The 15438-nt window shown below is 38.6% G+C and overlaps 1 protein-coding gene across 4 annotated transcripts in view; it reads right to left on the minus strand.

The window, feature by feature from the left end:
• Positions 1-15438, minus strand: part of PLD1 (phospholipase D1) — a 218728-nt gene that overhangs the window by 116593 nt on the left and 86697 nt on the right. For all 4 annotated transcript variants that reach the window (XM_047786550.1, XM_047786540.1, XM_047786531.1 and 1 more), the window contains exons 7-9: positions 12071-12129; positions 10713-10805; positions 833-985 (exon numbers count right to left, since the gene is read on the minus strand). In XM_047786550.1, the coding sequence (XP_047642506.1) occupies positions 833-985; positions 10713-10805; positions 12071-12129 (305 nt within the window). The remainder of the gene's footprint in view (positions 1-832; positions 986-10712; positions 10806-12070; positions 12130-15438) is intronic.

Raw genomic sequence — 15438 nt, forward strand, 5'->3', positions numbered from 1 at the left:
TAAACTTTATAGGAACAAATGTATAGATACATAGAGAAATACAAACATTATATTGTATAACTACAACCTTCCAGAAAGAAACATATTTATCAGGAATACCGAAAATATACACTCGAATATCCTTCAAGGTATATTTCTTTTTTTTTTTTCTCTTTTGTCCCTTTGGGGCCTCACCCGAGGCATATGGAGGTTCCCAGGCCAGGGGTCCAATTGGAGCTGTAGCCATCGGCCTATGCCACAGCCACAGCAATGCCAGATCAAGCCGTGTCAGCGACCTACACCACAGCTCAAGGTAATGCAGGTTCCTTAACCCACTGAGCAAGGCCAGGGATCGAACCTGAGTCCTTATGGATACTGGTCAGGTTCGTTAACTGCAGAGCCACAACGGGAACTCCTAATTTTTTTTTCCCTTCAGGGTATCTTTCTTAAAAATCTGTGTGTAAACAGAATTTTTGTAAATCACGTAACTTTTTACATGTTTTGTTAATTAAAGGATATCGGGTTGTAAAGTAAAATTTTACTTTTTAAAATTACAAATTATCACTCCTTATCTGTTCAGTAAATCGGTATTATTGAGTAATCGATTTTGCTAAGATAGGCATATATTTCGTTAAAACAGGCACACAGTAACACATAGGATCATTTCTTCTGACTTGAACATAGGATATTCTACTCTTAAAAATGAACATAAAGAAAAGCAGTTTCATTACTTTTGACTGAGGACGAATTCCACAATTTCTAACATCTAAATTATTTCACATTCTTCTTCACTTAAGGTTGGAAGAAAAACTCTGTTTTTCAGTGTAATTTAAAAAATATTTGCAATTTCTACCTTGAAAGATTATCAATTCGTAGTCCATATTTCGTCTCTGTCTCCTTCTTCCCCACCTTAATTTTGAATTCTTTATCTACCAGCAGGACGAAGGCAATAGCACCACTGTCTGGTTTCATATACAGTAAAAAGGAATCTTTCACTATCAACCACCTGCAAGAAGGAAATAAATATTTTTTTGAGTTGCACTGAATTTATTGAAATGAAATGAACCAATAGACAAGTCTGAATTAAACATTCTAGCAGACAGCAGACATAATTTTATTTTCTACACAAGGGATTTATTTTTTTAATAAAACTCACTATGAAAGAATAAAATAATAAAAATATCTTTCTATTACTTTTTTCTGAGAGGTACTGGTATCAAGCAATTCAAGACAATTCATTATCTCTTTAAACACTAATGGAGAGTTCCCTGGTGGTGAAGCAGGTTAAGGATCCCATATTGTCACTGAAGAGGCTTGGACTGATCCCTGGCCAAGAATTTCCACAAGCTGTGGGCAGGGTAAAAACAAACAACAAACCACACTAATAACAAAGCCTGAAAGAAAGCCAATAATAGTAGGCAGGGCTCATAAGATATGCAGCAGCACAACTGTTGGCAAAGTGGACTGGGTTGGTGTTTGGTCAAATAAACCACCGTAAAAGAGGCAAATAAATCTCTCCGTAAGTAAAATCCCCCCTTTAAAACACTTACAGTAAGCATCCAGTACTTTATAATATTCCATTGTTCATTTCAAATTATTTGTGGCTTTAAGGACCATTAATAAGTGATGTTCAGTGGAACATGATCTCTCAAAAGCACATCTGCATTCAATTCAACATATGTCTAAGAGCTTCGTGATGAAAAAGTACAGTGATAAACCGCGAGTTTGGGTGAAGGTAGGAGCAGCACAAAGATATGTCAGTGTTCTCAAAGGAGCTTATTAGGCTAGTGGGGCACAAGGAAAATTCTAGGCTGTACTGGACAGGTGCTAGAAGAAAAGAGCAAAAAGTCATGTGTGTAAGGAGGAGGCAATCCTTAGCTCTGACTAAGAATGAGCTGGTGGCATTTGCTCAAAGAGCTGGTGTCTGAGTGAGGCCAGGGAGGAACCCATCAGGTAGAGCATAGGGGTGTGGTCAAGGTGTACCCCCCTCACAGAGGGGAGAGTTAGCAAAGGTGCTAAGAGTTGAGGATGCCACCTATCTCGGGAGAAAGTTTGGAAGGCCAAGGTTTCAGGGAGTGTAGTAAGGGAAAACAGACAGATGAGGGTAGATGGGGGGAATGGGCGAAGGCCACACTGAGGAGAATACGAAGGCCATGCCAAGGAGGCTGATTTTATATCATGGAACCAGTGTTTTCTAAATTTGCCTGACTGGAGTTCCCATCATTGCTCAGAGGAAACAAATCTGACCAGTAATCATGAGGAGGCAGGTTCAATCCCTCTCCCCACTGAGTGGGTTAAGGATCCGGCGTTGCTGAGAGCTGTGATGTAAGTCGAAGATACAGCAGATGAATCTTGGATCTGGTATTGATGTTGCTGTGGCTGTGGCACAGCCTGTGGACCCCTAGCCTGGGAACTTCCAAATGCTGTGGGTGCAGCTCTTAAAAAAAAAAAAAAAAAAATTGCCTGATCATTAGAATCTCTTGAAATGCTTGTTAAAAAAATAGATTCCCAGGCCCCATCACAGATCCATTCGAAAAGGCCTAACAATCTGTGTTTTTTAATGAAGACATCCAGGTGCTTATTACATGAGGGAGCTCTCATGCTCTGGCAAGGTGATGAGACAATAAATCATGGGAACCGTGTTTTAGAAAGGGATGAGGGATAAGGAGGGATGCACCGTAATAGGTTAGCAAGCTGCTGCAATAACAGAGAACAGTGCTTCTCACACTTCATGGTAAATACGCATCACCTGGGAATCTTGTTAAAATGCAGTTTCTGATTTGTAGGTCTGGGGCAGGGCCTGAGAGTCTGCATTCCAGCAGACTCAAAGGGGATGCTGAGGTCAAGACCATCCATTGAGTAGTAAGGACACATATGATAGGTGTGATACTGACAATGGAAAGAGCAAGAGAGAAGGGGTGGTGTTGATTTAAAGTGAAAACAAATGGAAATTTGTCACGTTTCAGCTAACATATTTACCTTCAACTGTGTAGTGATGGAATGAGTTGGTAGATAACTAAATTAAGTAACAATGGGAGTATTACATCCCATGTTAGGCAACATAAAGCACATTATGAAATAGGTAAGGTCAGAACACCTGATCAAAAATTAAGTAATATTGTAACATGGGAACTTAGCATTGATAAGAAATCTATGATAAATTGTTACTTAAATTGCTAATGATATTACATTTTAGTGGCTAATTTGGGATTTAATGAAGACAAATTTACATTGATTTCCATAGTTTCATTTATTTCATTTTTTTTATAGGCTGTATACTTTCCAATAAAAGGGGGTGGGATGGATTAGGATAACACAGTTAAGGACATACATGTGATATGGTTAATAAAAGGAAAAACATCAAGGTCACAAAAAGAAAATACCTAACCACAACACTAATAAAATTATACTGATGGAACACCGATGTAGGTTTGGGCTTCCTGATTTTTCTTATCAAATGAATAAGTTAAAGAAATAAAGAGGTCTCCCACCAAAAAACCAAAAAATTTCAAAGAAAGTTTCTCACTTGGAACCTAACCTAAGGCAACTGATAGTAATAATGGAAAACATTCTCAATAATTTTCAGCAAATGCAAAAATTACATGTTTTATAAGAACTCTCATAACACTGCTCCATATGAATGCCAAGGCCATGATGTCAAATGGTAACTCGATCATTCTGATGGGGCTGAGTTATGAGACAGAGACATGCAGCTGCCTGTTGATAAACATCAGTCAAGGTTAAAAGAGAGTAGATGGATCACGTATCAGTTAAAGGTCCTTCTTTACCTGCAGTACCTTGCCACGGCTTGACTTTTTTAGTAAGCTAGAGAGCAGAAAGCAGGGCACAGGCTCCTAACACCTATGTGCCATGGTGCTGACCGGAAAGGAGACACAGGCTTTAAAAACCACAGCTGGCAGGTTTGCCAAACTATGAAAGAAAGTCAAGCATACCAGACTTGGGAACTTGCCTGCCTAGAAGTCAAGGGTACCTAAATGGCATCAGAGCCAGCTCTGGCCAGAGCTCCAAACCAGAGACAACAGAGTGGGAGGACGAGGGGCTAACAAAACCAACAAGCACAGACTCCTGGCATAACCGCCAAGGCTAAGTGCTACAAAACAAGCCCTCAGGAATAGGCCAGAGGTACCACTATGCAGAAATACCCTCCTGCAGCAGAACACCAGCTGAGAGAGATGCCGATGTATGCTGCAACATCTGGCAGGAATGGGAACTTTTCTCTCACTTACAGAGGTTACAAACAGCCTTGGTCAGCAACAGAAATCAGAGGGCTGAGTGTAGCGCCGGACCAAGGCACTGCTCAACCTGGGGCTCCACCAACAATGTGTCTTATATGAAAGCTTCTTCCCTTGCCCTTCTAAGACCTGGCAGCCTGGAAACATAGGACTGTTCAGTGACTGCTGAAGGCAGGAGATGATGGTTTCTGTTTTGACAATGATGTGTTGTTCTCTGTAACAGCCTTTAGCTATCAGGTGAATTGACTCCTGGCCTTTATTTATAACTCTTCTTAATGATGCCATTCATTAAAACTCTTCAGGTTTCTTTCCTTTCTCTTGTCAATATGTTTTTTTTTCTTTAACAGAAGGATATGCATCAAGAAAGGAATCTATCAAGCAACCTTTTGGGCATCAAGACCTGCTGCACAGGGACTAAGCGTCTGCCTTGACATCAGCTTTCCTGGGCTCCAATTCTGTCTGGTTCTACCACTTGCTGCTTGTATGAGCTTGGATAACCAAACCTGAGGTCTAATCCAGAAAATGAGGATGACAGTAATGCCCAGCTCATAGTGTTTCTGAAGGTCACTAAGATGGCTCACTGACATTGCTCAGCATACTGCCTGGCACCAATAAATGTAAGCTTCTATGAATGCTCTTGTTCTAAATCAGGTGACGTCATGGTCTATTCTAACAAGATGCTTTCCACCTGTGCTAATAATACTTGCCATGTCATTAAAACACAGATAGACCCATCTGAGCCAGACATGGCCTTCTCAGCCTCATATCCTATTAGTCTCTCCCATCACACTGGTCTTGCTGGTCCTAAGACTTGCTAAGCTTGTTCTCTGGGCTTCCATATTTGCTATTCCTTACCTAGAAATTATTTCTTCAGATCCTCACATAGGCAGTTCCTCCTGTCAATCAATCCTTTGCTTAAACATTCCTCCACAAAGAGGCTATCCCAGGCTCTCAGCCACCCCCTATTCCATCCTGCTTAGCTTTTTCATAGCATTTATCACTACCTGGAAGTATTTATTTGTCTTGTGTTTATTGTCTTTCCTCCACTAGAAAGTGAGATCTTTTAGAGCAGGGAATATATGCCACATCCACTGGTACCTTTCCAGGGCCCAGAGCAAGTCTTCAAGCAAAGCAACTGTCTCGCCTAAATAATGGCTGCACAAGTGGCTCCAAGAGAGTAAATGAAATCATTTAGACATGGTCACTGTCTAAAAGTTATAGTTATTGTATAGCTGCCAGTTCAGTAAAGTAACTGCTAAACTTATTTCTTAAACACTGCCTCTTTCATAGTAAGACATTATTTGAGATAAGGAACTTACCATCCAGCCCATCAATAGGATGTGCTATTTAAGCAGATGTTTCAATTGAGGGAAGAAATGTTTGCTGTGTTTGCCGTCTTTTTCCTTTATACTTGTGTCTGAGATAAGATCATCATGAGACTTGATTGAAAGTTCGATTGTCTTGTTTGCCTTATGTCAGTTTGTCAGTATAGAATTATAAAGTGATCAGAATGGTTTTTATGGACACGAAAATAAAAAATAGAGTTATGACTGAGTGTTGCCCTTAAAAGTAACTGCTATTTACAGGATATAAGATTAACATTCAGAAGTCAGTCACATTTCTGTATACCAGCAATGAAATATTAGAAAAGGAACACAAAAATACGATACCTTTTAAAATTGCACCTCACAAAATCAAATACCTCGGAATACACCTGACCAAGGAGGTAAAGGACCTATATGCCGAGAACTATAAAACTTTACTCAAAGAAATCAAAGAAGATGTAAAGAAATGTAAAGATATCCCATGTTCATGGATTGGAAAAATCAATATTGTAAAAATGGCCATACTACCCAAAGCAATCTACAGATTCAATGCAATCCCATGACATTTTTCACAGAACTAGAACAAACAATCCAAAAATTTATATGGAACAACAAAAGACCCAGAATTGCCAAAGCAATCCTGAGAAACAAAAAACCAAGCAGGAGGCATAACTCTCCCAGACTTCAAGAAATACTACAAAGCCACAGTCATCAAAACAGTGTGGTACTGGTATCAAAACAGACAGACAGACCAATGGAACAGAATAGAGAACCCGGAAATAAACCCAGACACCTATGGTCAATTAATCTTTGACAAGGGAGGCAAGAACATAAAATGGGAAAAAGAAAGTCTATTCAGCAAGCATTTCTGGGAAACCTGGACAGCTGCATGCAAAGCAATGAAACTAGAACACACCCTCACACCACGCACAAAGATAAACTCAAAATGGCTGAAAGATTTAAATATACGACAGGACACCATCAAATTCCTAGAAGAAAACATAGGCAAAACACTCTCTGACATCAACATCATGAATATTTTCTCAGGTCAGTCTCCCAAAGCAATCGAAATTAGAGCAAAAATAAACCCATGGGACCTCATCAAACTGAAAAGCTTTTGCACAGCAAAGGAAACCAAAAAGAAAACAAAAAACAAACTTACAGAATGGGAGAAAATAGTTTCAAATGATGCAACGGACAAGGGCTTAATCTCTAGAATATATAAACAACTTATACAACTCAACAGCAAAAAAGCCAATCAAGCAATGGAAAAATGGGCAAAAGACCTGAATAGACTGTTCTCCAAAGAAGATATACAGATGGCCAACAAACACATGAAAAAATGCTCAACATTGTTGATTATAAGGGAAATGCAAATCAAAACTACCATGAGATATCACCTCACACCAGTCAGAATGGCCATCATTAATAAATCCACAAATAACAAGTGCTGGAGGGGCTGTGGAGAAAAGGGAACCCTCCTGCACTGTTGGTGGGAATGTCAACTGGTACAGCCACTATGGAGAACAGTTTGGAGATACCTTAGAAATCTATACATAGAACTTCCATATGACCCCACAATTCCACTCTTGGGCATCTATCCAGACAAAACTCTACTTAAAAGAGACACGTGCACCCGCATGTTCATTGCAGCCCTATTCACAACAGCCAGGACATGGAAACAACCCAAATGTCCATCGACAGATGATTGGATTCGGAAGAGGTGGTATATATACACAATGGAATACTACTCAGCCATAAAAAAAGAACGACATAATGCCATTTGCAGCAACATGGATGGAACAAGAGAATCTAATACTGAGTGAAATGAGCCAGAAAGACAAAGACAAATACCATATGATATCACTTATAACTGGAATCTAATATCCAGCACAAATGAACATCTCCTCAGAAAAGAAAATCATGGACTTGGAGAAGAGACTTGTGGCTGCCTGATGGGAGGGGGAGGGAGTGGGAGGGATCAGGAGCTTGGGTTTATCAGACACAACTTAGAATAGATTTACAAGGAGATCCTGCTGAATAGCATTGAGAACTATGTCCAGACACTCAGGGTGGGGGAAAAAATGTAATTGTAATGTATACATGTAAGGATAACTTGATCCTCTTGTTGTACAGTGGGAAAAAAAAAAAAGTAACTGCTATTTAGAAACCAATAGCTTTCTACTGTGGGAAACTCTAAATGAATTTTGTCAGCTACATCATATCATCTTTATTTGGTACTGATATTTTATATCCCACGAATGTGACTCATTAATATGGAACCGAGGCTTCAATCTTCATGGAAAGATTTACCCAATTTAAAATGATGACACATTTCATTCCAGGGAGGGTCATATCTTTTTAGATTGTCCCGGTTGAAGTCTGATTTAATCCAAAATTTAAAAAGTGGGGGAGGTACATTTCCTTTCCATAACAAAGTCTCCCCTCTCCCCTTCTTTTCAGCTTTCTCATAGAAAGATACAACCAAAGGTCAGTTCCTTGGCTTCTCATAGAAGATACAACCAAAGGTCAGTTCCTTGGCTTCTGTAGCTGAAGTCACCCTCTGCGGTCCTCACATCCCTCACTATCCCACTGCCTTCAAAGCTCTGATCACCACCTACATTGATGTCATTCACATTGCGTGTCAGCTTCTCCATTGCCTGCGTTCCCCTCCAATAAAGTTCCGTGAGGGCAGGGACATTGTCTTGGTCACCAATGTTCTCACAGCAGCTAGAACACAGCCTGGCAAACATTAGGCACTCAATACATGACTGAATGGACCAAACGAAGGTTTCCATTTCTTGGGTTGCTCCAGAAGGCACCTCTGAGACAGGGACATAAGTTTGTAAAGGGATTTATTAGGGAACCAGGGAGGGAAGGAAAGGAAGGAAGAGCAAGAAGGGGGCCATCGAAGATGGCTCTTAGTTGACTCCCGCCAGCTGTTGGTTGAGGGCTGCTCTTAGGGGCTGCGAACACTTCCAGTCCACTCTGCTCAGGCAGCCCAGAGCAAGTCTTCAGTCAGGTGAAGACATGCAGGTGCTTGCAGTCTTCAAATCCACGCTTGGCACTCAACAGTAACCTTAGGCAAAGTTGATGACTTGGGAGGAGTAAGCAGGAGGAATCTTCAGCAGGGTCCTATGGCCTGAGAAGCCCTGCCTCCTAGAGAGGCATGGCATGGGACAGGGAGCAAGGGCAGGAGCAGGCTGGCTCACTCCATTGCTCCTTCAGGTTGGCATTTAGTGTTTCCCAGGGTTGTGTACAAATGGGAGTGGGAGAGGTGGGAAGGTACCTCAAGTGAGAATTTCTGGATTTCTTGTGCTATTACTTAAACCCTAAGCTTCTGGGGACATTTATGTAAGTTAATTAGTCTATTTGAAAATAATTTTTTTCTAGTCTATTATTTATCTTTTTATTTTAGTAAAAAAAAAAAAGGTTTTTGTAGAACAGAAGTTTTCAATTTTCTCTGGTATAATCTCTTGATCTTTTTCTTGTAATGTCTCCTAGCCTTTCAAAACCCAAAAAACAAAAGCCCAACTTAACAGTACTCTTTGCTGGGAGTGTATCTGAAATATGTTTAAAGATAGATCCTAGTTTTAAGTTTATACATTTTTAACACACATAGAGCTCAATTTCATATTTATATCTGAGTTCATGTATCTTTCTCAAGGTTAGAGAAATAACATATTTCTTAATCATTTTCAAAATCCCAGTAAATTATCATTGTGACAAATAGCTATTGTCTACTATGTTCAAACTATTGTGATAAATGTTTGAGAAATAAGAACCAGGTAAGAACACTGCTCCATGGGGAGTCTTTAGCTGGATAGGGCATAGGATATAAATTAAAGTTCTCTGTCTATGTCACACTCACCATAATACATATTCTCGCAAACACAGATCTAAAATTATCCCTGAACTCTGACCAATCTTTTTTTTTTATTCTTAATGTATAGTTTAGTGGGGTTTTAATATATTTTAGTTCGGTATATTTGTAAATTTGTGCATCATCATCATTAATATCTAATTCCAGGATATTTCCATCACCCATAAAGAAAGCCCACACCCTAGTAGTCACTCCCTATTCCCCTCCTCCCGTAGCCCCTGGAAATCACCCATCTACTCTGTCTCTACAGATTTGTTTATTCAGGACATTTCATATGAATGGAATTATATATGTAACCTTTTGATTCTGTATTTTTTTCACTAAGTGCAATGTTTTCAAGGTTCATTCATGATATAACATGTATCAGTACTTCCTTTTTTTATTAAAATTTTAAAAATTTTATTCAGACTAATTCACAAACCATAAAATTCATCTTTAAAATGTACAATTTAATGGTTTTTAGTATATTCATGAATTTGTGCAACAGTCATGGCCATCTAATCCCAGACATTTTCCAGAAAGACTCTCCATACTCCTTAGTATTCTTCATTCCTTTTTTATAGTCAAATAATATTCCACCATATAGATATATACATTTTGCTTAACCATTCATCAATCAATGGACATTTGAGTTATTTCTACATTTTGTCTATTCTGAATAATGCTGTTATGAACATTCATGTATAAGTTTTAATATAGATTTTTTTTTCAATACTCTTTGGAAGTAGTTAGAAGTGGATTTGCTAGGGGATGTGGTTAACTCTATGTTTAACATTTGAGGAATTGCCACATTGTTTTCCAAAGTGGCCACACTATTTGACATTTGTACCAGCAATGTATGAGGGCTCCAGTTTCTCTCCATCCTTGTCAATACTTGCTATTGTCCATCTTTTTTTTTTTTTAATTATAGCCATCCTAGTGGGTGTGAAGTTGTGTATCATTGTGGTTTTGATTTATATTTCCCTAATGACTAATGATATTGAGCATATTTACTTGTGTTATTGGCCACTCTATATATTCTTTGGCTGACCAGTTTTGTTTTTTTTTTAATCCTATGGCCCACTGCTTTTTTTATGTATTTAATACATAAATTTTGCACATACTGCCTATAAGTTCAAGTTTGAGTAGAGTGTTTAAATGGATGCTGAAATTTAGAAACTAAACTAATTTAAAATTTTCTGTGTCATGACTTTCAAAGATTTATAATTAAAAACTAGCATATAAAAATTCCCTAAATATCTAATTTATTAAAACAAAACTCTTAAGTCCTACCTTTTTGACCACCGGTAGCAGGCTCTTCCCTGACCACAGCAATTCAGGCCTGGTATTCTGTGCCCTCCAGATCTTTTCATTATCATACCTTCTCTGAAAGAGACATCAAGTTAACCCATCATCTTCAAACTTCCAACTCACACTTAGCTGATACAGCCTCACAACTTGGGACTAAATAAACTGTTTCATTCTCACATGCCCCACTCCACTCCTTCCTCCTTCACTGTTAAATAGCTCAATGCCATGTTTACTAGGCTGAGCCCCCGTAGCAGCTAATCTTTTTTTTGCGGGGGGAGAGGGGTTTAGGGCCGTGTTTGTGGCATATGCAAGTTCCCAGGGTCAGGGTCGAATTGGAGCTACAGCTGCTGCCAACACCACAGCCATACCAACGCCAGATCCGAGCCCCATCTACAATCTACACTACAGCTCATGGCAATGCTGGATCCTTAGTCCACTGAGCGAGGCTAGGGATCAAACCTGCATTCTAATGGATCCTAGTCAGATTTGTTTTCACTGAGCCATGACAAGAACTCCACAGCTAATCTTTAAAAACAGATATAGGCCTGTGTTGGCTCTGGGGGCAGCATAATTCTGTTGCACACACTGCAGGACCTTAAGCATCCCAGCTTCTAGCTCTAAGTGCTGAGGATTCCCTCCAGTCATTATGCCAAACATTGCCAAATGTCTGCACAGAGAAGTTTCAGCTGCTGTTGAGGTGCCCACCCACAGATTCCAGGTTATTTCTGCATCTCTTCTCCTACAGTTCTAGAACCAAGCCACACTAAACACAGAGTAAAGCTATTACTTTGGAAAGAGAAATATCTTGGTTTTGAAAGATGTGAAAAGAAAGAACAATAATAATGGCTAACCCAACAAAAAAATTAAAACAACTACTGAAGTTAAGCTCTTTCTAATGTCAGGCTCTCATATTGTGAAGGAAAATAATAATCATTAAGTAAATTTCAATCCTGTTATACTAACATACATTTCACACAGTATGATTTTTCAGTCATTAAAATGAGTGATACACAGCTTTTATGATTGAAAAAAAGGATCTTGTATATTTGATTTTTAATGCCTTCTCCCACACATTATATTTGCCACCTCTGTTAAATACCCCTGCTGTGGGTTAGAGGAAATCTGAGCTGAGCACATGGGGAGGAGGGTGGAGCAGTTGCCACTCTTGTTTAATGCAGCAAGATACTCTGTCTTATATAAATAGGCCTTGCAGGTGCTCTAACTCTGTTGGGAAGAAAAGCAGCTAAGTGAAGACAGGCGAGTTCCATCACCTTGGCATACATCAATTGTTAATGCCCATCAAGTTTTCTCACTTCTCAGAGACCCAACATGAAACTTACATGCCCTTTGGTCCCAAATCATGGATGAAAGACAGCTGGCTTATGTCAAGGAACTCTGCCTAAAAAGAGGCCAAAAAACCATACTTTAGAATGAAAAAAAAAAGAGAGAGAGAGAGAGAGGGAGAAATTTATGCATTCAAAAAAACACTATTAGGTACTTCCATTTATAAACAATCTGGGGTACTCCTACAGATCAATAACAGTGGTACTGCCGTGAAAGAGTACACATTAGGAGCAGTTAAAACACAGCCAGGAAAGTGATGTGTGCACTAAGATGTAGAGACAAAATGCTGAAGAAGTCATGGAGAGATCTGCCAATAGCAGTAGACCATGGCAATATCGACCTTAATAGAAAATCAAAGGCAAAAAAAAAAAAATGCTCCTGGCTTTAGGAGGCAGAGAGGAGACCAGACATGGAAAACATTCCACATCAGCCAAGTTCTGTGGGAAGAGCCAGAACAGTTACATGTAAAAGGAGTTACAGAGTTATAGTTATAAAGACAAGGTGACTCCTTCCTAGCTAATATGACATCACAGAGGAAATGGCATCTGATCTGGGCTTGAAAATGAGATTAATAAAATGAAACATAACAACTTTCCCTTAAAGTTTTGTATGTGTGATTGGGATTATCTAATATTAACTTTGTAAGAAAAATTACACATCTCAAAGCTCTCAGTACTAGTAAGGTCAAATTAAATGCTTGATTTTCTTTCTTAAGGTTCTTTGAGGAAATCTTTAAAATTCAAAAAGATTTAAATATCTTTGAAATCCTCAAATAAAACGTATCTTCACATAGTGCATTTTATAAGGATTTTGAAAGTCAAGGTCTTTATATTTTATTTCTTGTACAAAACATGGTGATTCGGTACCATACATTTTTTTAAATCTGATTTGTGGAAATGCTTTCTAAATGGAAAATGTAGAAATGCATAGGTTATTAGAAGTGATACTACAGACTTTAAGCCACAGAATCCAAAATGCCTTAAAATCCTAAGCCACAACTTCTCGTTTTATCGCTAGGGAGCAGAGAGAAAACACTAATCCTAGTTTACACTGGAAGAAACTACTACAGAGGCGTAACTAATTTATGCAAAGTCAGAGACTCTGAATGGGAAAACAGGAAATAAAAAGCAAAAATCAGGGAAACCACTTATCTAATACCTGGATATTTTCTTATTCACACAGCTCTTATCAAATAGTTGATAACAGAAATATTCTTTGAAATAATTCAGAAATCATAACTTCAGGATATCATAGCAAAATTGCTAAATCTAAAGAATTTCATTTAGGAGTTCTCACTGTGGCACAGTGGAAATGAATCTGACTAGGAAACATGAGGTTTGATCCCTGGCCTCGCTCAGTGGGTTGAGGATCTGGCGTTGCCGTGAGCTGTGATTTAGGTCGCAGATGCAGCTCAGATCCTGTGTTGCTGTGGCTGTGGTGTAGGCCAGCAGCTGTAGTTCTGATTTGGTCCCTAGCCTGGGAACCTCCATATACTGCAGGTGTGGCCCTAAAAAAAAAGCAACAACAACAAAAAAAAAAAGCAAAAGAACTTCATCTAAATAAAAAGGTACACATTGGCAATGGAGAAAATTGAAAGTTGTGTTAAGATAAAATTTATATTTCTAATGGTTTATTAAAGAGAATTGTGAAGAAAGAGCTAGTCCTTTTATACAGAAAAAAATCTTTGGCAATGTATGTTCTAGTACAGATTTGGAAATGAAAACAAATGTGGTAAAGCCAATTTTGTAACAAGCCTAAATAATATCATTTGAAATTTAACAAAGATTGTATTAAACTTCTCAATGCATCTTCAATGATAAGAATTCCAGTCCTGGAGTTTCCTGTCGTGGCTCAGCAGAAATGAATCTGACTAGTATCCATGAGGACACAGGTTGGATCCCTAGCCTCACTCAGTGGGTTAAGGATCCAGTGTTGCTGTGAGCTGTGTTGTAGGTCACAGATGCAGCTTGGATCTGTCATTGCTGTGGTTGTTGCATAGTCCATCAGCTCTAGCTCCAATATGACCCCTAGCCTGGGAACCTCCTTATGCAGCAGGGGCAGCCCTAAAAAAAAAAAAAAAAAAAAAGACAAAGAATTCCAGTCCTCATTTGGGCAGGTGATTCTCAGGAATAAGAATTCAATGATCAATTTAGTCTGACAATATTTCATTGGACTTACAGATCTCTGAATAATGTACTAAGCAGTATCTTTTTTGTTTTCAAAGGAACTTATGAAAAGCACATTTAAATGTTAGAGAAACAGGAAGCAAGGCGTGCCCTTGCCAAGGGACAAGAAACAAGCCCTGGGGGAATAACAGACACTAGAAATTACTGGAGGCTTGTTTTACACATACAAAAATACACATTAATTATATGTGATTATGTAAAAATAACTTTTAACATGCTTTTTTGCAGACAGAAGTTTTTAACATATGTCTCAATTATCAAAGGAAACACATAGGTGCCAATCTAGTTTCACAAATATGAGAGGCAGAGGCCTGCAAATCTAATCTCTAGACCAGATTATAATTAGTATGAGAGGAAAATAATGATAGAGAATTAAGACAGATCAAATTGTATCCTTTGCTTGAAGCATTCTGGAGAATTCTGCTGTTGGGGAGAATAAGTAGCCATTAAAAATGAGAAATAACATAGTCAGTTGTAACCAGGCTTCCCCTTCCAGCAGAAATGTCTAGAAGACACTTTGGAATGTCTAAATACAATATGGCTGAACTTTTAAAAGATTTTGGAAATTTTTTAAAATCTTTTTAAAAGATTGATTGGAAAAGAAATTAAAGTGAACATTTTGAAAAATTGTAAAAGTTTTAAAATCAACATTAGACCCCAAAACATAGTAAAGTACATAGAAAAACTCAGCAAGTACTATTCAAGAGCCAAAGGAAATATTAAAGTCAAGTCATACGCAGGCAGAAAAGTCAAACAAATGGAAAATTATTGCATACTGGTACTACTACAGATTTAAATAATTCTCTATTGAAGAAAATAGCCATGTCTGATTTCATAATACTAGAAGCAATAGCTTCATTTGTTATGGTCTTTCAAAGACGCACATTCCTGAGTCCTAGAAAGGAAGAAATCCTTCCATTAGCCTTCTCTTGAGATTCTCTGGACTCAAATTGCTGGTCTTACTGGGAAAACTCTTCTCTAGGATTATGAAACCACAGAAGCTTGTTTAAGTCACAGTGGCTGCAGAAGGTGCACTGTGGCTGAGCCCCAGGGTCATTTGTGTGTAAAGGAGAATAACTGGTCCACACCCAGCCTCCAAATAACACATTGGCAGGCAGCAATAGGGAAGTGAAACCCGCCAGAAACTCTCAGGAGTCAAGACACTCTTGCTTCCTCTC

This window comes from Phacochoerus africanus, chromosome 1, assembly GCF_016906955.1.
Source record: "Phacochoerus africanus isolate WHEZ1 chromosome 1, ROS_Pafr_v1, whole genome shotgun sequence".
In the NCBI taxonomy this organism is placed as follows: Eukaryota; Metazoa; Chordata; class Mammalia; order Artiodactyla; family Suidae; genus Phacochoerus; species Phacochoerus africanus.